At 42.6% G+C, this 17,403-nt stretch overlaps 3 protein-coding genes across 3 annotated transcripts; all 3 read left to right on the top strand.

Moving 5' to 3' along the window:
- The first annotated feature begins 182 nt into the window (after positions 1–182).
- nanos (protein) lies at positions 183–6,914 on the top strand. The gene is made up of 3 exons (XM_046631044.2): positions 183–637; positions 2,437–2,653; positions 3,291–6,914. The coding sequence occupies exons 1-3, from the start codon at positions 496–498 to the stop codon at positions 3,436–3,438; spliced, it is 507 nt and encodes a 168-aa protein (XP_046487000.1). The 5' UTR covers positions 183–495; the 3' UTR covers positions 3,439–6,914.
- Positions 6,915–7,058: 144 nt separating this feature from the next.
- On the top strand, positions 7,059–12,060 carry LOC124221238 (uncharacterized). The gene is made up of 7 exons (XM_046631024.2): positions 7,059–7,622; positions 8,645–8,997; positions 9,131–10,446; positions 10,561–10,720; positions 10,823–11,094; positions 11,205–11,422; positions 11,532–12,060. Exons 2-7 carry the CDS (start codon positions 8,678–8,680, stop codon positions 11,649–11,651), a joined length of 2,406 nt encoding a protein of 801 aa, XP_046486980.1. The 5' UTR covers positions 7,059–7,622; positions 8,645–8,677; the 3' UTR covers positions 11,652–12,060.
- Positions 12,061–14,299: 2,239 nt separating this feature from the next.
- On the top strand, positions 14,300–17,382 carry LOC124221242 (phenoloxidase-activating factor 2-like). Its single transcript, XM_046631036.1, has 6 exons — positions 14,300–14,454; positions 15,484–15,837; positions 15,898–16,278; positions 16,365–16,633; positions 16,723–16,886; positions 16,986–17,382. The coding sequence occupies exons 2-6, from the start codon at positions 15,545–15,547 to the stop codon at positions 17,181–17,183; spliced, it is 1,305 nt and encodes a 434-aa protein (XP_046486992.1). The 5' UTR covers positions 14,300–14,454; positions 15,484–15,544; the 3' UTR covers positions 17,184–17,382.
- The last annotated feature ends 21 nt before the right edge of the window (positions 17,383–17,403 follow it).

Below are 17,403 nucleotides of genomic sequence, written 5' to 3'. Positions count from 1 at the left end.
CAAGCCCGATTGACGAATCACGATCGAAAATTCAAAAGGTAGTTGCGTGCGCCTCGTGGGAATTTGCACGCCCTGTCTTCGCGTCCAATGACGAAACAGTATTCACAAAATTCAAACTACGGATCTGCCTCTTCCATGCGATTCTCATTTTATGTCTGTGAAACTTACCAGGGATGCACGACGACAGTCGTCGACGTCTTCCAAGTGACCAGCGCCGCGTTTTTGGCGGCGGGGGGAAGGCGGGGAAGTCCTCAAATCTCAAGTGAGGCAACGCGCCCGCTCGAATCAGTTTCAACCGAGTTATCGCGCTGAGTGGTTGTGTCGCGGTTTGCGTCACCTCTCGGTGATTTTTCATTCTTTGTTTTTCGTTATAATCATTTTTTTTTCTCTTTATTTTAACCAATATATATACATATCTATCGTGTTTTACTCTACATTTCTAAGCACACGCATCGAGCACTTTTCGACCAAGTTGTTTTACATAATACCAGCATCATGAAGGTTCTGGTGCCTCAGCAACTACCCATGCCGAATGTGTCGAATTCCTTTTTTCCATTCAACCCCAGCCTGGAAGAGGAATTGAAGCGACTTTTCGCCGATTTCACTATCAGCCCCGATGTCTTCACGCAGCGTAATGGTAAGTAGAGACGCTTTCCGTTTCTTCGCTGACCGCTATTCAACAAGTATTACCTCGTCTAAATTTAATCCCGTGACAGAACTCGCGGTTCATTATCCTTTCCACATCGTATAGGTATGAGCTACGTGTGTATAAGTTTCGCATCTCACGATCAGTGAAATATGAATTATGTGATAGCCTGGCAAGCGAGACGATTTTGAATTACCTGTTGAAATTTCACCCGTCGAAGAAAATCGTGATGTAATTTATCATCTGGTTCAGAGAGAAGCGCATTTCGCGATACAGTGGATTTTCTTTGGTGAAAACGTAATGAGATTTGCTGGTTATTCATCAATTAATATGATGTTTTACCGTAGTGTTTTTTTCCCCCGCAAATAGGTATGGAAATACGGGACTTAGGGGTTGCCGTGATCGATTTCAACGTTGACATATATATCTCCAAATATCGAAGTTCATGTATCTCAAAACAGAAAAAGGACTTGACAGCCCTATTCTATACCAATATTGAACAAAAACATTCTAATACAACGAAATTGAAACCAGCAGCCAAACCTTTGACAACTTTTTTGAATTAGAAAGATGCAGTTTTATCATCATAATTCTATAGAAGTATTTGGGTTTCAACATGTTTCACAAAATTTTCATTTTCGGACTTCACAACCTTATTCGAACGAACAGTCGAACGTTTGGCTGAGAATTATGGCTGCTAGCTACAGCCTGGTTCCTATATGTTTCATTTGACGCATAAATAAAGAAATGTCACGGATTCTACAAAATCGCTATCGTAAATTCGTAGAATTCATGCCATTTCTTTATTTCTGCGTCAAATGAAAATTTATAAGAGTTTTTGTGTTCAGAATTGCGTATAGAATGGGTTTTTTAAACCCTTTTTCGTTTGAGATACGTAGACTTCCATATTTGGAGATACGCCACGACGACGTCGAAATTGACCAGAGGACACCCCCATAAATCACCGTTGCAGAAAGTGCTGCAGTAACGCCTGACTTTTTAACACACTAATTAGCCAGAATCCAAGAGCTACGTGCGCATCATCACCATATGAAAATATGTAGCCTGTTGATCGGTACACCGCTCGAGAATTACGACTTACTTTGTTGCTCGTACAAAGGATAGTTCACCGCGCCGCGGCCTTCCCAAAATTCTTACCAGAGATGCCGCATTGTAATCGCAGGCATTAACTTATCGATCAATTGTAACGTTTTACAACTGTACTAAAGCAGTTGACGTATCGTTATGTTATTACGATTCCAGTATTCTTTATTTATTTATTTTTTTCTCACCATTCCACTGTTCATCGTTCGTATCATTAATATTTCATATTCGATTAGCTGAATCTAGAAGAGTAGACGAGATGGAAACTGCGAGTGAGGAGGGTTTGTTTTATTCATTATATGTCAATGTATTTCTACGTAATCTTTACAGCGCTATCGCAGATAAGTACCTATTAAATCTTTTGACCCTTCGCTAGCGAAGGATTCTATCGAAATTGTTTGTTTGTACACCGACTGTCGGGTCTTCGAGGAGTGTTATTTACACAATAGATGACGTTAAAGATGCGACGAGGCATCGCGCTCCTATTAATTTGTCTGATCTAAACAAACCGCTGTTCTGTCGCGTCGCAGCAGAGAGCAAAAACGAAATTTTTTTTTACATTATCGATCCGGGTCTCACGTTACACGTAAATAGCACGTTGTTTTTATTAAACACGAGCCAAGCGTCTCCCTTGATCCCCCGACGAATTTTATATGTATTGGTTTTGTTTTTCCAACTGCGAAAAGATGTGATGGAGGAATTCAAGCACAACGGGCATGATTCTGAATACTGCCCGGAACTGGAGTCTGGTGCCGTGCCCACCCCAAATCCGCGCAGAAGGAAGAACAAGAAACCGCTGCCGACAGAATGCGTATTTTGCAAGAACAACGGGGAGGAAGCACATTACTATCGCGGTCATCTGCTGAAGGATGCCGACGGCCGAGTAAACTGCCCCATTTTAAGGTGAGAAATTGTCTAAAGTATTTTCAGGATATTTCATTACATGTTTTTCCGGCACCATTCACGCACTCAAAGCAATCGCCGTCTTCGTCACAACGGATCGCCACTTTCTTCGAATTCCACGTCAACAGAACCACTCGTGCTCTTTGTTTGTACCTCGGTGCGTGCAGCGGGTCGCGCATTTTGTTGGAAGTCGCCGATATATGTACCTATACTATAATGGTCCTTACTTCTATTTACGCGACTTTCGGCAACCTTTCAGTAACGCGGCTCGACTGAAGTATGTTTACATACCGACGTACGCTCGTCTTGCTTATCGACGCGTTTATTATTCTGAGTTATTCGATCGCCTATCCCACAAGCTTCTTATTAACACGTCTCTAATGTTACCGAGGAAGCTTTGATGCAAAATTACGGTAATTATTCTCCCGCTAGAAATACAATTCACTCAACTTGCGTGCCTGATTAGTTTGCACGATTTACCGAGTCGTTTTATCTTGCCGCAACTAACGATGAGTTTTTTCAGTGATGTTCACCTTTAACTTGACTCGTGACAAATAATTGTATCATCTCCTTGAAATGAATCTTTCTAACAAAAAACTCCTTACACGACTCTAATTCTAATGTTTTGAACCGGCAGGGCTTACACGTGTCCGATATGCGGTGCGTGCGGGGACATTGCTCACACAATCAAGTATTGTCCATTGAACAAAAACCCGGAGGCAGTGGCGACAGTGAACGCGTTGAAAGTGCTGCGAAATTCGACTGGAAAACGCCGTTCAAAGTAGCTTCGAGATCCCCCAATCATCCGCATCACCGTCATCCTGAAGAACGAGTCGCGCTGCGCTGCCGTGTGAATACCTTCTTTCTGTTGGACCAGCGACTGCAGTATTCGCCTTATTTTTTTTACCTCGAGCATGAACCAAAGATATTTTTCGAAGTCTATAGACTACCCTGAGACGCTGAGATAATCATTCGCAATCTTACAATCTCGTGAAACGCTCTTGCTTTGGCTTCAGCAAAAACGTTTCATGCCATGGTTTAGGATTTCGAACGAATTGCGAAAATCTCGGAACTCTGGGTGCGCCTTATTTCCCTTTCCGCCTATGAATAAAGTTCGAAATATACCTACGGTTGATTCCTGTAGTTATATTTTGTAACCTTGATTCATTTCGACTTCTTATTTATCTTCAGTAATCATGGGTTGAGATAAATTTCGCTGGCATATTGTTTTCATTGTCACACTATTTTTAATCTTATTATTTTCACACGACAACGTCCGCGAAGCTGTAAATACGAACATACGAGTCCGATAGTCAAATCTGGGCTACGGCATATACGTGAACAAAAAAAAAAACTGCTTCGAAAATCATTCGAAACCAATCAGGTATCATCATCTTTTAAACGTTAAGATCAGTAGTTTTCGTTACGTTACTTTTCTATGCAAAATAGAAAGAACAAAATATCGAAGGTTTATTATGATGAATAGCTAAAGAACGCAACTATCTTTATGACATATAAGTAAGATTTTCTACATTTAAAAACATTTTTTTCCAACAACTGATCATGGTTTACAACATGACAAGAAAAGAGCGACAATCACGACGTTGTTTGATAATTTTTCAATACATACTACTTTCATTCTAATCATGATTTTACAATCTCCCCGTACTTACGCCATATGATTATAGGGCGCTAGGTTTTACATAAATCGCGCGTACAGATCAGAACACATGCCTGTGCTTGCAGTCATAGTAAATCGAGAATCTTTCATATGTACACAACACCGCGCGCGATATTGCTGCTAAGTATCCATCAAAACATCATCCACAAATACATAACCAGTTTTTTTTTTCAAAAACTTGAACAGTATTCTACTCTCAAATTGGAAAAAACTCTGAAATAACCCAAGTTGAAGATAGAAAATAAAATAATCACGACCTCTGTTTCAATCGTCTATTGCGCAAGCGGAGTAACGACGCGATTTGGTATTGTTCTTTTATTTATTATGTTATAATATTTATTACATATATATATATATATATATTTATATATATATATTACTACCATTGAAATCGGGTTTAAAAATTCTCATTCCCAAATCGCCATTTCCTCGGTCCCACCACTAATCTTCCGCTGCCGTTCGAAAATATGGCCAATTTTCGAATCCCTTGCCCCATTTGTCCCCCCCCCCCCCCCCCCCCTGCCCCGCCCCTGCCACGACCCCTGATTTTATCAAGTGACGATTTTCTTTTGTGATTGAGTGAATTTTTTACTCTGATTTCATCCCTTAAATAATGTCAACTTGCGTCTTAGTCCGTGGCGATTGATGCAGTCTGTAATGGGAAGGGTAAACGTGTTTTTTCTTTTCGTGTTTAAGCGGAATCGATAAATCAAAAGTATTGTATTGGTATGGGTGATATTTTTTCTAAGAAAAACTTTCGCGGACTGCGACAACTATTCAAACTTAGAATCCGTTCGCAGTTTTTTTTTTTTTTTTTCTGTTGAGGACAATCTGAGACATTTCGTCTTGTGTTTTCTATTGTTTTGTTTTCTTTTTTTTTGTCTCGCTTTACGCTCCTTTGAAATTCTGACAGTTCGATGATGGCCTGAGTTTGGACTGTTTACATTTTTTCAAATAGATTGGCTGGCCTCTATTTCAAATGTATAAGCGGTCTTTATTCCGAGGTAACAAGTCGAAAGTTGATGTTTCACGGAATTCTTATTTCAAAGGAGACATTTCTTATCGTACGATACGTTATATTGAAACTATAAGGCGTTACATTTTTCCTCCCCAAAGACGCACATGGGGAGAATTTTTTTTAGTATATGTACCATATTGTTAAAAACATACTTTCCACTATTGTTTTTCCTAATCTTTATATGATATACGTATTCTGTTACATACCACGGAGCGATCCAATTTTGATCATACAAAAGCATAAAGATATTATTTTGTAGCGTTTTAGTATAAATAACGAGTAATGCGTGGTGCCGGTGATTCATTTGTGTAAAGAGGGTTGATTCTAATTGAAATAAATTTCGTTTATTTTTCCGAAAGATTTTGAAATACACGAGCAAAGTGACTTAAATATATGTAATTTTTTCTGTCGTATGAATCAGAGTAATCGGGATTAGATTATCCGATGACCGAAAATCATTTGGAAATTTCCGTAAAATTTGCGACCAACAAAATTGAATTTCATCGAAATTTCAATATGATTTTTCGCTGTATCCGGACAGCGGATCTTCCCCTCTCGATAAAGATACTAGTCTCAAACATCTAGGATTGTGCTGCTGCATTGTACCGCAACCTGGTTCTAGCGACATTTTTTTCGTGGTCAATTTTTACAGGCTTGCTTTGCACCCTTTTGATGGTCGGAAGAGAGATTCTCGCAATCAGAATCAATGCTCTTGATTACAGTAATGTTATACCAAAGTCTGTACTTTTATGTACAGAAATAAATTGACGGATCTATGTATCGATTAGCGTCGACGTTTATCGTTTTAAAATGCACTTTTTGTGGTGGTCAATGTTGGATGCCCTAATTAGATATTAAGTGATGATTGTTGATGTTAATGAATACCAATGATATGTTTAATTACTCTTTGAAATGTTCCTACATAGTTTATAATTTTTGAGATAGTGTGTTAGGTATTTAGGATCTCGTCTGACTACTTTTAGATGCTCAAACATAACAAACAAATGAGCAAGACGTTGGTCATAAGTAGCTGGGGGTACGACTAGACAGATATAACCGCAAGTATCGTTTTTCTTCCTGTCGATGATACAGTTACAAAAAATATTTTAATTTCATTTTTACACCCTAACTCACAGTCCGTTTATAATTTGCACATTTTACAAAATTGTACAAAAATTAATTTTCCATTCACAGCTGCTGACCGGATATTTATACAATAAAAAATAGCGGCTTCTGCACATAAAATTTTACGGTAATTCTCTTCGGCATTTTTTGAGGTGAGGTAAAATATTTCTCAACCTAGTTAAAATACAGACTGCTTAATTCTTTCAATTTTGGCCCGTTATAAAAGTTGGATAATTTTCTTTTCTGTTTCTGTTCTTTTTCTCTCTTTATTTTTGATTCATCCGTTCTCATAATTGCAATGCCGAATTTAATTTTTTTCTTTCTGCTTTGTACTCTGTCCCCCTGATTTACATACATTATTATATTGTTATAGTATTAATATTATTATTGTTTAGCCGTATGTCTTTTTGTGTGTGAAACTATATCACGACGATTGATATTTAATTAAAAGCATTTTGTCAAAATAACAATGAAAAAGAATAATAATTGTACATCATTTTCCCGTAACGATTGGTTGGATTCGCATCGTTGCCCTACTTAGCTGCGGCATAGGCGTCACACTGTCAGTCTTTTAACCCCTATCATAATACAATGTTGTTCAGTTTTTCCTCATCACGTACAATTCAGTGCCAATCATTAGATGTAAATGCTGTTTAAAAATACCACCGTTTCTACGAATTTTTATCACTCATTCTACTGATTAGAAACTGCCATTGCTATACAGGCAAATTGCAGAGGAAGAGAACCTTAGATTTCGAATAGCCAAAATTATCGAATACGTAATATAATTGTTTCAGCGAATACCTTACATTCTATAGTAATAACGAATCATTAGGAACGTGCGTCAAGATGTTTGTAGACGATGAGAGAATTGCATTTAGTTATTGTTTGAATGTTCACGCCTTTGTCCGCGATCCTGTATATCTGGCGATAAATCAATGCTGAATTATTGAAATAGCGTATGCTGGCACGAAGCTAATACAACTGATAGGTAAAAACGTTGACCGTGCAACAGTCGAGCACAGAAACAGAACGTTGAAAGTTGGTCAATTCGGTATTCACTGATGTCGTGATCGTCGCTGACCTCAGATCAGCTGCCGTTTTTGCCTAGATTGTACGGGATAATTGGATAAAATAATATCGGGGTATGTTGCCTGATTTTACTACACTTGAAAATAATTATCATATTTATCGAAATGGTGCTCATTCTTTGATTGAATTGAAGACTATAACTTATTATCATTCGAGGGTGGACAAAATGTGTACAGAAGCTACACTACAATCAATACAGATCGGCTATGAATTCATTATCCATATGCTCGAAGAGTTACGTAACGATGATATGGAGATGCTTTTTATTTTACGCCAAACAGACGTCAATAAAATTTATAAATGGCATAATATTTTTTCACTCCCTAAATATCACTACTATATCCTTTCGCGATGATATGCTGCACGCAATAGTCGCACAACTGTGAATAAGTTGCATGGTTAGAGGAGCCCAGATGCTTCGATCTATCCTTTTCCGAATGATTATATTTTCTTGTATCGGTGACTATCTAGGACTTACCCCGATCGCATTGACGTCAATCCGTTAACTCGATAATCGACAAAGAAATGCTTGCTAACAGATCGTTGCATTGTGAAATCGTAAATCCTACTTCACACTTGGTCATTATAAATAGCTAGAGTGTTTGTGAGTACCGGTCAGCTATGAGGTTATTGTTGCCACTACTGTAGAGTAGAATGTAGGTCAAACGCATTCACCTGCTTCACGCATCTCGCAGTTTCCCATTATTCGATTCACAGATTCGGTTTTTTGTTCGACCTCCAGAGCACGGTACCAAAAAACTCCAAGGTACACCGTCCGGCTGCAATATTGTTTTTTGCTTCATTCGGCGTTTTGAATCTCGCTCCATCAAAATGTCATCTCTCCCGGCCTAACTCCATTCCTGGTGTGTCCCACTTAGACCCTTAGATTTCCGAGCGGACGACGCGCAGCTCCGCTGGATGGGCACAATTACGTGCTTCATATTAATGTCCGGATCGTGCGGAGCTGTCACAGTGTTAAGCGGTGCCATGCAGGCTCTCACATCGCGGTTAAACAGCGTCGACAACGTCCGGAAACATTGTCCTACCAGGCATAAAGGTTCGCGTCACATTTTAGAGACTGCAAACTCGCTTCTGGTCTCGGCGTATCATGGGAAACAGCGTGCAGTTTGCGCTGGTGGTGGCTGTTGGTGCTATTGCATTAACAGCGTCGAGCGCAACATGGGGACATTTTCTGCGACCTGGAAAGAACATCGTATGGCCTGGAGATCTCTCCATAGCTACCCCAGCTTCACCCGGCAGAGTCCCTCTCTTCTTGCTTCACATTTTGAAGCACAAACTGAATCCTCATAAGGTCCAGAAAGTCACGACAACTCCGATGTCACATTCCCAGTGCTTCTGCGTGCCTTATTATCTCTGCGATATGAACAATAACATCATCACTTCTGGAATTGGTGTGATCGACATCAGGTAGCGTTACAAAATTCGTTTACTTATTTTCTATTCTGCACATTTCTGAGAAGGTCACTCGGTGTCTCCATCGAGAATGAGTCCTTTATTAATCTATACCCGTTGACGATACCGGTATAATGTCGTATTACAGATTTCGACCCTGCACCGGGGACTTGGAAGTGTGTTGCTACATGCCTAATCTCAATATGTCAACTCCTATGCCAATTTCAACCGCTACTCCTACTTTGATGCCAATGACAAGCATGCCGCCAACGATGATGCCAACCATGCCACCAACCACGATGCCGACGATGATGCCTACTATGCCGCCAACGATGATGCCAACTATGCCACCAACCATGATGCCCACTATGCCACCAGCTACGATGCCAACTATGCCACCAACCATGATGCCCACTATGCCACCAGCTACGATGCCTACTATGCCGCCAACAACGATGCCTACTATGCCACCAACAACGATGCCTACTACGCTACCGACCATGGCTCCTGCAATGATGTCTACAGCGCCACCGACAATGCCGCCTACCCATCCACCGACCATGATGCCGACCATGCCTCCTACCACGAGCGCTACCATGGCTCCCACTACGATGCCAACAGCGGTTCCAACAACGCCGCCTACCATGACACCGACCATGACACCTGCAACAATGCCAACCATGGCACCATCAATGATGTCGACAATGACGCCTACATCGGCACCGATAACAGTATTCCCGACACCATCGCTCTCTTTGAATTGCTTATGCGTCGAGACGTATCAGTGCGATGCATCCGGTGTAATAATAATATCTGGTGCCGGTGTGATCGACCCTCGACGGCAGAACCAAAGACTCTGCCCAATCGCCACGCAGGTTTGCTGTCGAATTCCAACTTCTGTTGTTTTCCCAACATCGATGCCTGCGATGACGTCGATGTCGCCGGCAGTTCCCTCTAGCCAACTCTGCGTCTGCGTCAAAACGTGGCAATGCGACTTAATGGGGTACGTAATCGTCTCCGGAGCCGGAAACATCGACCCTCGATTTCCTATCGGTCGGTTCGGTCAGTTGGGCAGCGCTTGCTCAGCTGCGGATGAAACATGCTGCAAAATACCAGCAAACGGTCAGGACTCGGCCGTTGGCTTTCCGTCAAACGGAATGCAGCCATACCCTTCCGGGGGCCTGGGGCCCATCCGGAACCCTGGCACGGATCGCGCCTGCATTTGCGTGAAGACTCTCCGGTGCGCGGACGGGTTCGTAGTCAGCCAGGACGGCGCGGGCATAATTGACCCCAGGTTCGGGATCTGCCCCATGCCCGACGACGTCTGCTGCCAGCTCCAGGGCATCGTCGGGGTCAAGGGTGTCGGCTTACCGTCGAACGGGAGACACACCCTTGTCGTCACTGCAGGTGGAACAGGTTCGAAATTTGATTCCTGCGGGATGAGGAGCAACGATTACAACGCGGGTAAGTTGTCAAGCGGATCGCGAAAGAATCCGTCGAACAAAAATCAAGTTCCGACTGGTTCTATCCAATATTGCAAGCCGGTATTTTGTCATCATTCGAGGATTCTCTGAGCAGGTGCCCAAAGGGCAGACGGACCCGGAGCGACGTTATTCGGCGAGTTTCCCTGGATGGTCGCACTCCTGGTTCGACAGACCAAGAACCCTCTGCTTTTCCAGTGCGGTGGATCCCTACTATCAACGAGGGCGGTTTTGACCGCCGCACACTGCGTCGCTGGGTAAGGGAGCACATCGTAGTAACAAATCCACTGGGAATTCGGAATCCGGAACATTATATACTCATCCGGCAGTTGGTAACTCTGTTTACTAAAAATCCCCAGACAAGAAGTGGGCCGGCTCGTGGTACGCGTCGGCGAGTGGGACACCAGGTCCAACAATGAACCGCTACCCTACCAAGAAGCTGGAGTCCAGACTATCCTGAAACACCCGCAATTCTACAGCGGTGGTCTTTACCACGATGTAGCCGTCCTGATACTAACTTCCGAAGTCAACTACCAGACGAACGTTCGACCGATCTGTCTTCCCCAACAAGGAATGGCCATCACTCCGGGAGTCAGATGCTATGCAACCGGTTGGGGACGAAATTCCTTCGGTAAGAATGACCCGCACTAGACGAGGTGGATCTCATGCCGGAAGTATTTCTAAGGCCCGCGAACTGAAAGATCGTTCGCTCGTTCCTAATTCATACCATGATTTATCCAGGAGTCGAGGGACAGTATCAAGCCGTTCTGCGACAGGTCGACTTGCCGATCGTCGAACGATCCGATTGTCAAAACCGTCTACGATCGACAAGACTCGGCCAGTATTTCCAGTTGCATGGTAGCTTCATGTGCGCAGGCGGGGAACCGAGTAAGGACACCTGCACAGGCGACGGAGGAGGTCCCTTGGTGTGCCCAACTTCCACCGGAAGGTACTTCCAGGTGGGTACGGGCTACGTTTCGAACTAGCTGCGACGGCATCTTCCGTTCGTTTTTAACTAATCACATCCAATATTACGATTCTTAAAATTTCCAACCTATATATTTACAGGTCGGCGTCGTTTCCTGGGGCATCGGTTGTGGGTCATCAACGACACCCGCTGTTTACGCCAGCGTTCCTCAGCACCGCCAATGGATCGATCAGCAGTTAGCTAATTATGGAGTACTGTGAGCAACGAATTATATATTACTACTACACAGTTGGTGTCGTCGATTTGTAAAGTCCTATTTTCTCAAGTCTGCTGATGCACGCATTTTCACGTCTAGTCCTACGTAGGTTTATTTACTTATAAACGTGCGGTTTAGCTGCATTTATTATTCTGTTTTTACAACCGTCGTACTCTTAAGTTATAACGCGTAACTTAGCACCAACTTGCTTGACTTGGAAGGTTGTTATTTTGTTGGATTGAAATAATAATCGAGGTACATGATTCGTCCGTAGGAGATGAATGGTCACAAATCTATTTGTGAATTCCCTAGAAACTAAAGTTCAATTCGTCGATATTATGCATTATTTATTATTACATACATCAATAAACGTGTGAAACTACCTGAGAATAAAGTTTGTCAGAAAATTATAATTCATTAGACAAATTGAATTATTTGTAAACCGTGCACTCGACTTATCCAGGGCTAATCTATAAACGAGTAATTAAATTATTGGAAATAGCCAGGTATAATATTTTAAAGATTTCGAGACAGCCTGTCGCGGCGCAAGCTCGTGTTGGTAAATTATAAATGCTGTTATTTGTTTGCCTCAATGAGCCATGAATCTGAAATATTCTTATTATCACACAGTTTTAATGCGTGAGTCATGAAGTGTACGCGTTAATTGCAGGCGGTAATCCGATGGGTTTAGGTATAGGTACAGTTACGAATTTTTATATAACTCGTACGTTTAACTCGTATACTTCCTGCGGCATTGAACCTCTGACTAATTACTACGGCTGAATCGAATCCCTGTTAGCCAAAGGCTGTAGGCAGGTAGAAGGTACGACCTAATTGTACAACGTTAACATTGGCACATAGAATGAGTCGTGATGCACAACAGCGTGACTAATACATCCATTATTGCCAATTATCGCACGGGAAAGAACGAACGGGCAAAGTTTGCTTAGCTTCGGACAATATTCCTGTTATACGCAGCGTGCCAACTGATCGAGGTACACATATAATAATTTCACTTGTTCAGAGATTATTTTTCAATGCTGCATTCATATCGGCCAATGTGTGTGTGTGTATATGTATACACTTCAATGTCGCACACAGCGTTCGTTCACCAGGTGACATGCGTATTCAAGGATAACGAGAATTTATCCAAATAGAATTTTCGGAATAATTTAATTACTTTTTTGTATTATCGACAAGGCCGCGGTCACCCTGGTCTGCGGATTTTGTATCTTACGTAAATGACAAAAAAAAAGTTTAATAAACGCACGATTAACGTATCAGTTGCACAAGACTTCGTTCTCTTTCAGCAGCGATGGTTATGGCCGAGACGATTGTCGATCGGATTGCTTTTCGGCTTCATGCAATCAGTACGTGCAATTATCTCACGCAATTACGTCGCAGTTCATCGTTCAACCTCGATATTAATCGTGAAAAATAGTGATTTGAGCACCCGAGACAACCGCAGACACAGTATTAGACATGGTATGAAATTATTTTTATCGAGGCGCACCTGAATGTTAAACCACACCTATGTATATACCTGTGCAGTGAATTCGTTCTCGTGCAAGATAAACTTTTTTTTTACTTTGCACCGGGAATTTAATGTTTAGATTATCATCGAATTTCCGGGTATACTAATATGTCTGAAGAAAATGAGACGAAGAGAACGACTCGGTCTGTCTGATGCGGTGATTAAATTGTTATATCACACGAATTACAACTAAGTCGTATAATGAGATGCATACTTCATGGTTCGAAAATATCCGGTGACTGCAGCGGCTATTAATCAATCGATCGATTACTAAATGAATCGAAGCAAATCGGGCTACACGTTCTAACTTCAAGAGATGATCGACGCTAACGACCTTGTTATTTGTACACGTCTATAATTACACTGCGATTAAATATCGAAGGAACTTTCCGAGGGAAAAAATATTACGCAGAAAGTTTACAAGCGTGGAAATAACGTCCTCGCATACGTGATAAAGAAATTTACGTAAGAGTGTAATAACCTCTGTCGATTCCCGTTATTAAAAATTGATCATCCGTCGCTGGCTTTTTTTCCTTAAGTTGCGTTTCACGCGAGCGTCGCGCATGATTTAAACGAGTACCTATAACGCATATCAAATTTTCAACTCATTAAAAATTTTGAGTAAAAAGAAAGCGTTAAAAAAGAAAATTCCTGAAACACATCAACCGAGAAGTAATTTAAAAATAAAGTCTTTCACATTGATCAATAATTAATCGCACGAGACAAATTTTTTCCTTATTGGTCTAGGCTCGATTTGAATTAAGCATTGCTGTCGAGATTGAATAATTATTTAAACACCGTCGAACGAACAGCGCACAATAAGGAAAGATTTAGCGGTCATTGAATCGCAGTAACCAAATCTCCTGATCGGAAATAAAATGAAGGATATAAATAAACGACTAAATGTAAGGAAAAGAAGAAAAAATAGTAGTTGCAGCAACGAGACTGCGAGAAGACTGATTCGTGAAAGTCGCAACGCACGAGGAATTCACCATGATAAATCTTGCGCAACGGACGGATGACGTCGCGACGGTGGTTTTACCGTGGTGGGAGAAAAGCCCGAGGTTCGAGGGGTATGGCGATACACAAACAACTCTGTGAGTGGTCTGCAGAATAGAGGGAGGAAAGACCGGTCTACGAGGTTTACGGATCGGCGACGTCGGTTCGAAACAAGTCACCAAACATCGGCCGATCGCTCAAGTTGTGCTTCGGACGATTCTTCATAGTAGTGAATTCGCAGTTTTGCCGATATACACAAATAACAATTATTGCGGTGAGTAATAAATTTATATAACAAGGTGTGCGTGTTGCACAAAAAATTTCCCGATTGCCTCGATAAATTTCAACGACGATTATTTTTTTTTTTTTTTCATTCGATAAAAAAAGAATCGAATATAAATTGGTGAAAGAGACGTAGAGAAAAAAATTAAAAATTACTACAACAATTGGAGTATTGATATGTACTGAAAATTTGCGAAAAGCAGGAAAAAAAGGAATATGTACTGAATATAATATAATCGATTTCGGTAAAATTTCGCCTCACCAAGATTACAATTGTTGTCACTTGCAAAATGCAACTTGTCGGTATCTCTGTAAGTTACTGACGATATTACAGAGCGAATAATCTAAGCAAGAACCACGAGTTTTACCGTTTACGAATTACAGAAGCTGGTTCAATAAATTTTTATTTACATCGCAGTGGAAGAAAATTAATAAGTAAATAACAACTAGGTGATAATACTTTGAGTAGACGGTGAAAAAACGTATATAAAAAGAATTTACTGGTGAATGAGGAGGCGCTTTCGACTTTCGAAAAACAAAAATAATTTAAGTCATTTTTCTTTATCGCGATAATACCTGGAAATGAGAATGATTTATTTAATACTCGTGTAGCAAAATAAAATCTAATTGTTTCACGAACGAAACCTTAACGAATATCTCTGGAAGGACTATATAAATCTATCCTTGACGTCGTTCGCGGCGCGCTGAATATGTATGCATATTTAAACGCAGCTATTAGCCTAGGTATATAGTGTATGATTCTAGGGATAATTTTTACGAAATATATAAATACCTGTAGAAGACTTTCAATATATAGAGAAACACAACGATAGGGACGGAGCGGTCGTCTGTCTACGCACTATTTTTATATACATAGACCGACCTGCCTACCTGCATACGCGAGTCAAGGACAAATATACATGACGTCCATTTGGTACGAAAACCGGTGTTGAAATAGAAAAAGGGGGAGCGAGAGGGAGAGAGGGAGAGACCAAGAATACAATTATAACATATTCAACAGGTTTGATCGCGAACGCAGTGTCTGTTCGTCAACGAGGTACCAAGGATCACCAAAATCAAGGATGCAGTACTTGGGATGGCTTGTCACGGTTCTGGGACTGCTGGATTTGGGCGTCGCGACGCCCAACGGATGGCGGGAAAAGCGTCAGAACGGTGTAAACTCGGCGGTCGAGAATTGCCGGAAGATTTTCAACGCCCCGTGCGACTCGTTGAACATTCTGTCTACGTCGACGCCGCCACCCCTGAACACGGCGTTGCCTAAAGTCCAGGTATCGGACTGTCAATGCGTGTTGTACAACCTCTGCTCGAGCGAGAGCGTCTCCAATTCGGACGGATCGTTCGTGATCGACAAAAGGTCAGTACCGGATTCCCGATGGTAGAAAGTTCGTTTTAACGGCAACTTCCGGTTCCCCAGGCTCGGCGAGACTTGCTCAGGCACCCTGGACGTCTGCTGCCCGAAGTCGTCTATCCTGAATCGCCCGATTGACAGAGCGACGCAGGCGCCGACGATGGTGACGATGCCGACGCCGAGTCCGACGGCGACGCAGAAGCCGTTACCGACGCCGGTGCCACTGCAGCCCAACGTCCCGGTAAGGTCGGGCTGCGGATACCGCAATCCCCAGGGAGTTACCGTCAGGATAACCGGTAGCGACAACGAGGCCCAGTTCGCCGAGTTCCCCTGGATGGTAGCCGTCCTCACCAAACCGCCTCCAGGCACCGAACAGAGCGGCTACATCTGCGGTGGCTCGTTGATCCACCCCCGGGCTGTCCTGACCGCCGCCCACACAATCGAGGGGTGAGTAATAAGCTCGCAAAACCGTCCCTGCAGGGCGTTGGCGGCGGTTGGGTATCAACTCGAGTTGATGATTGTTTTGCCCGCAGGAAGAGCGCCGAGGAACTGGTGGTCAGAGCTGGAGATTGGGACTCGCTGAGCCGAACCGAGCCAATTCCGCACCAGCAGCTGGAGGTGGAGGCTGTCATTCTCCACGAGAACTTCAACACCGATAATCTTCACAACGACTTTGCGGTTCTGATCCTCAAGACGCCGTTCGTCATCACGCCGAGTGTAAACACGGTCTGCCTGCCTCGGGAGAACGACGTCTTTGACGCTGTCAGGTGCACGGCCACTGGATGGGGCAAAAACACCTTCGGTCAGCGACTTGCCTTTACTCGCCCTTCGATCCTCGAAGCAGCGAGATAACGTAATAATTTGTTTTTCTTTTTCCGGGACCCAATGCAGAAGCAGTGGGCCGATTCCAGGCTGTTCTCAAGAAAATCGAGCTTCCCGTGGTACCGCACACACCTTGTCAAACTAACTTGCGACGAACCAGACTTGGAAACGCTTTCATTCTCGATCAGAGTTTCATATGTGCCGGCGGAGAGGCTGGACAGGACACTTGCACGGTTAGAACCCTGAATTCAAAGAGTAGAATGTTTTTCCGTCTCCACTAACACACCAATTTTTTTAAATTATCCAACTAACGATTGATTTGATTGCCACAGGGTGACGGTGGCAGTCCATTGGTCTGCCCTTCGAAGAATGCTCAAGACCGATACGTTCAGGCTGGTATCGTGGCCTGGGGAATCGGTTGCGGTGCCGATCGAACACCTGGCGTTTACGCTAGCGTAAGTAAGGCTCGTCGATGGATCGACGGCAAAATGGCTCAGTACAACCTTGACACGTCTTCGTACCTGGCATGATGATCGTCAAACAGAAGGCATTTCTGCAGACTGCTATAAACCGTGCTGGCGATGGAGGGAGACTTTTTTCTGAATGTATTTGCTTTTTTATTTTCACGTCTTTCGTGAATAGCGACAAGTGTAAACTCGTTTACTCCACACATGACCAAGATACAGTGTGTTCTGTGTGCGAATGAAATAACAACTATTTACATAATCATTGTGTGCTCATGTTTTAATG

Source organism: Neodiprion pinetum, chromosome 6 (genome assembly GCF_021155775.2).
Source record: "Neodiprion pinetum isolate iyNeoPine1 chromosome 6, iyNeoPine1.2, whole genome shotgun sequence".
NCBI classification, from domain to species: Eukaryota; Metazoa; Arthropoda; class Insecta; order Hymenoptera; family Diprionidae; genus Neodiprion; species Neodiprion pinetum.
Note: the sequence above shows the minus strand (reverse complement) of the source record. Positions and strands in the feature narration are given on the sequence as shown.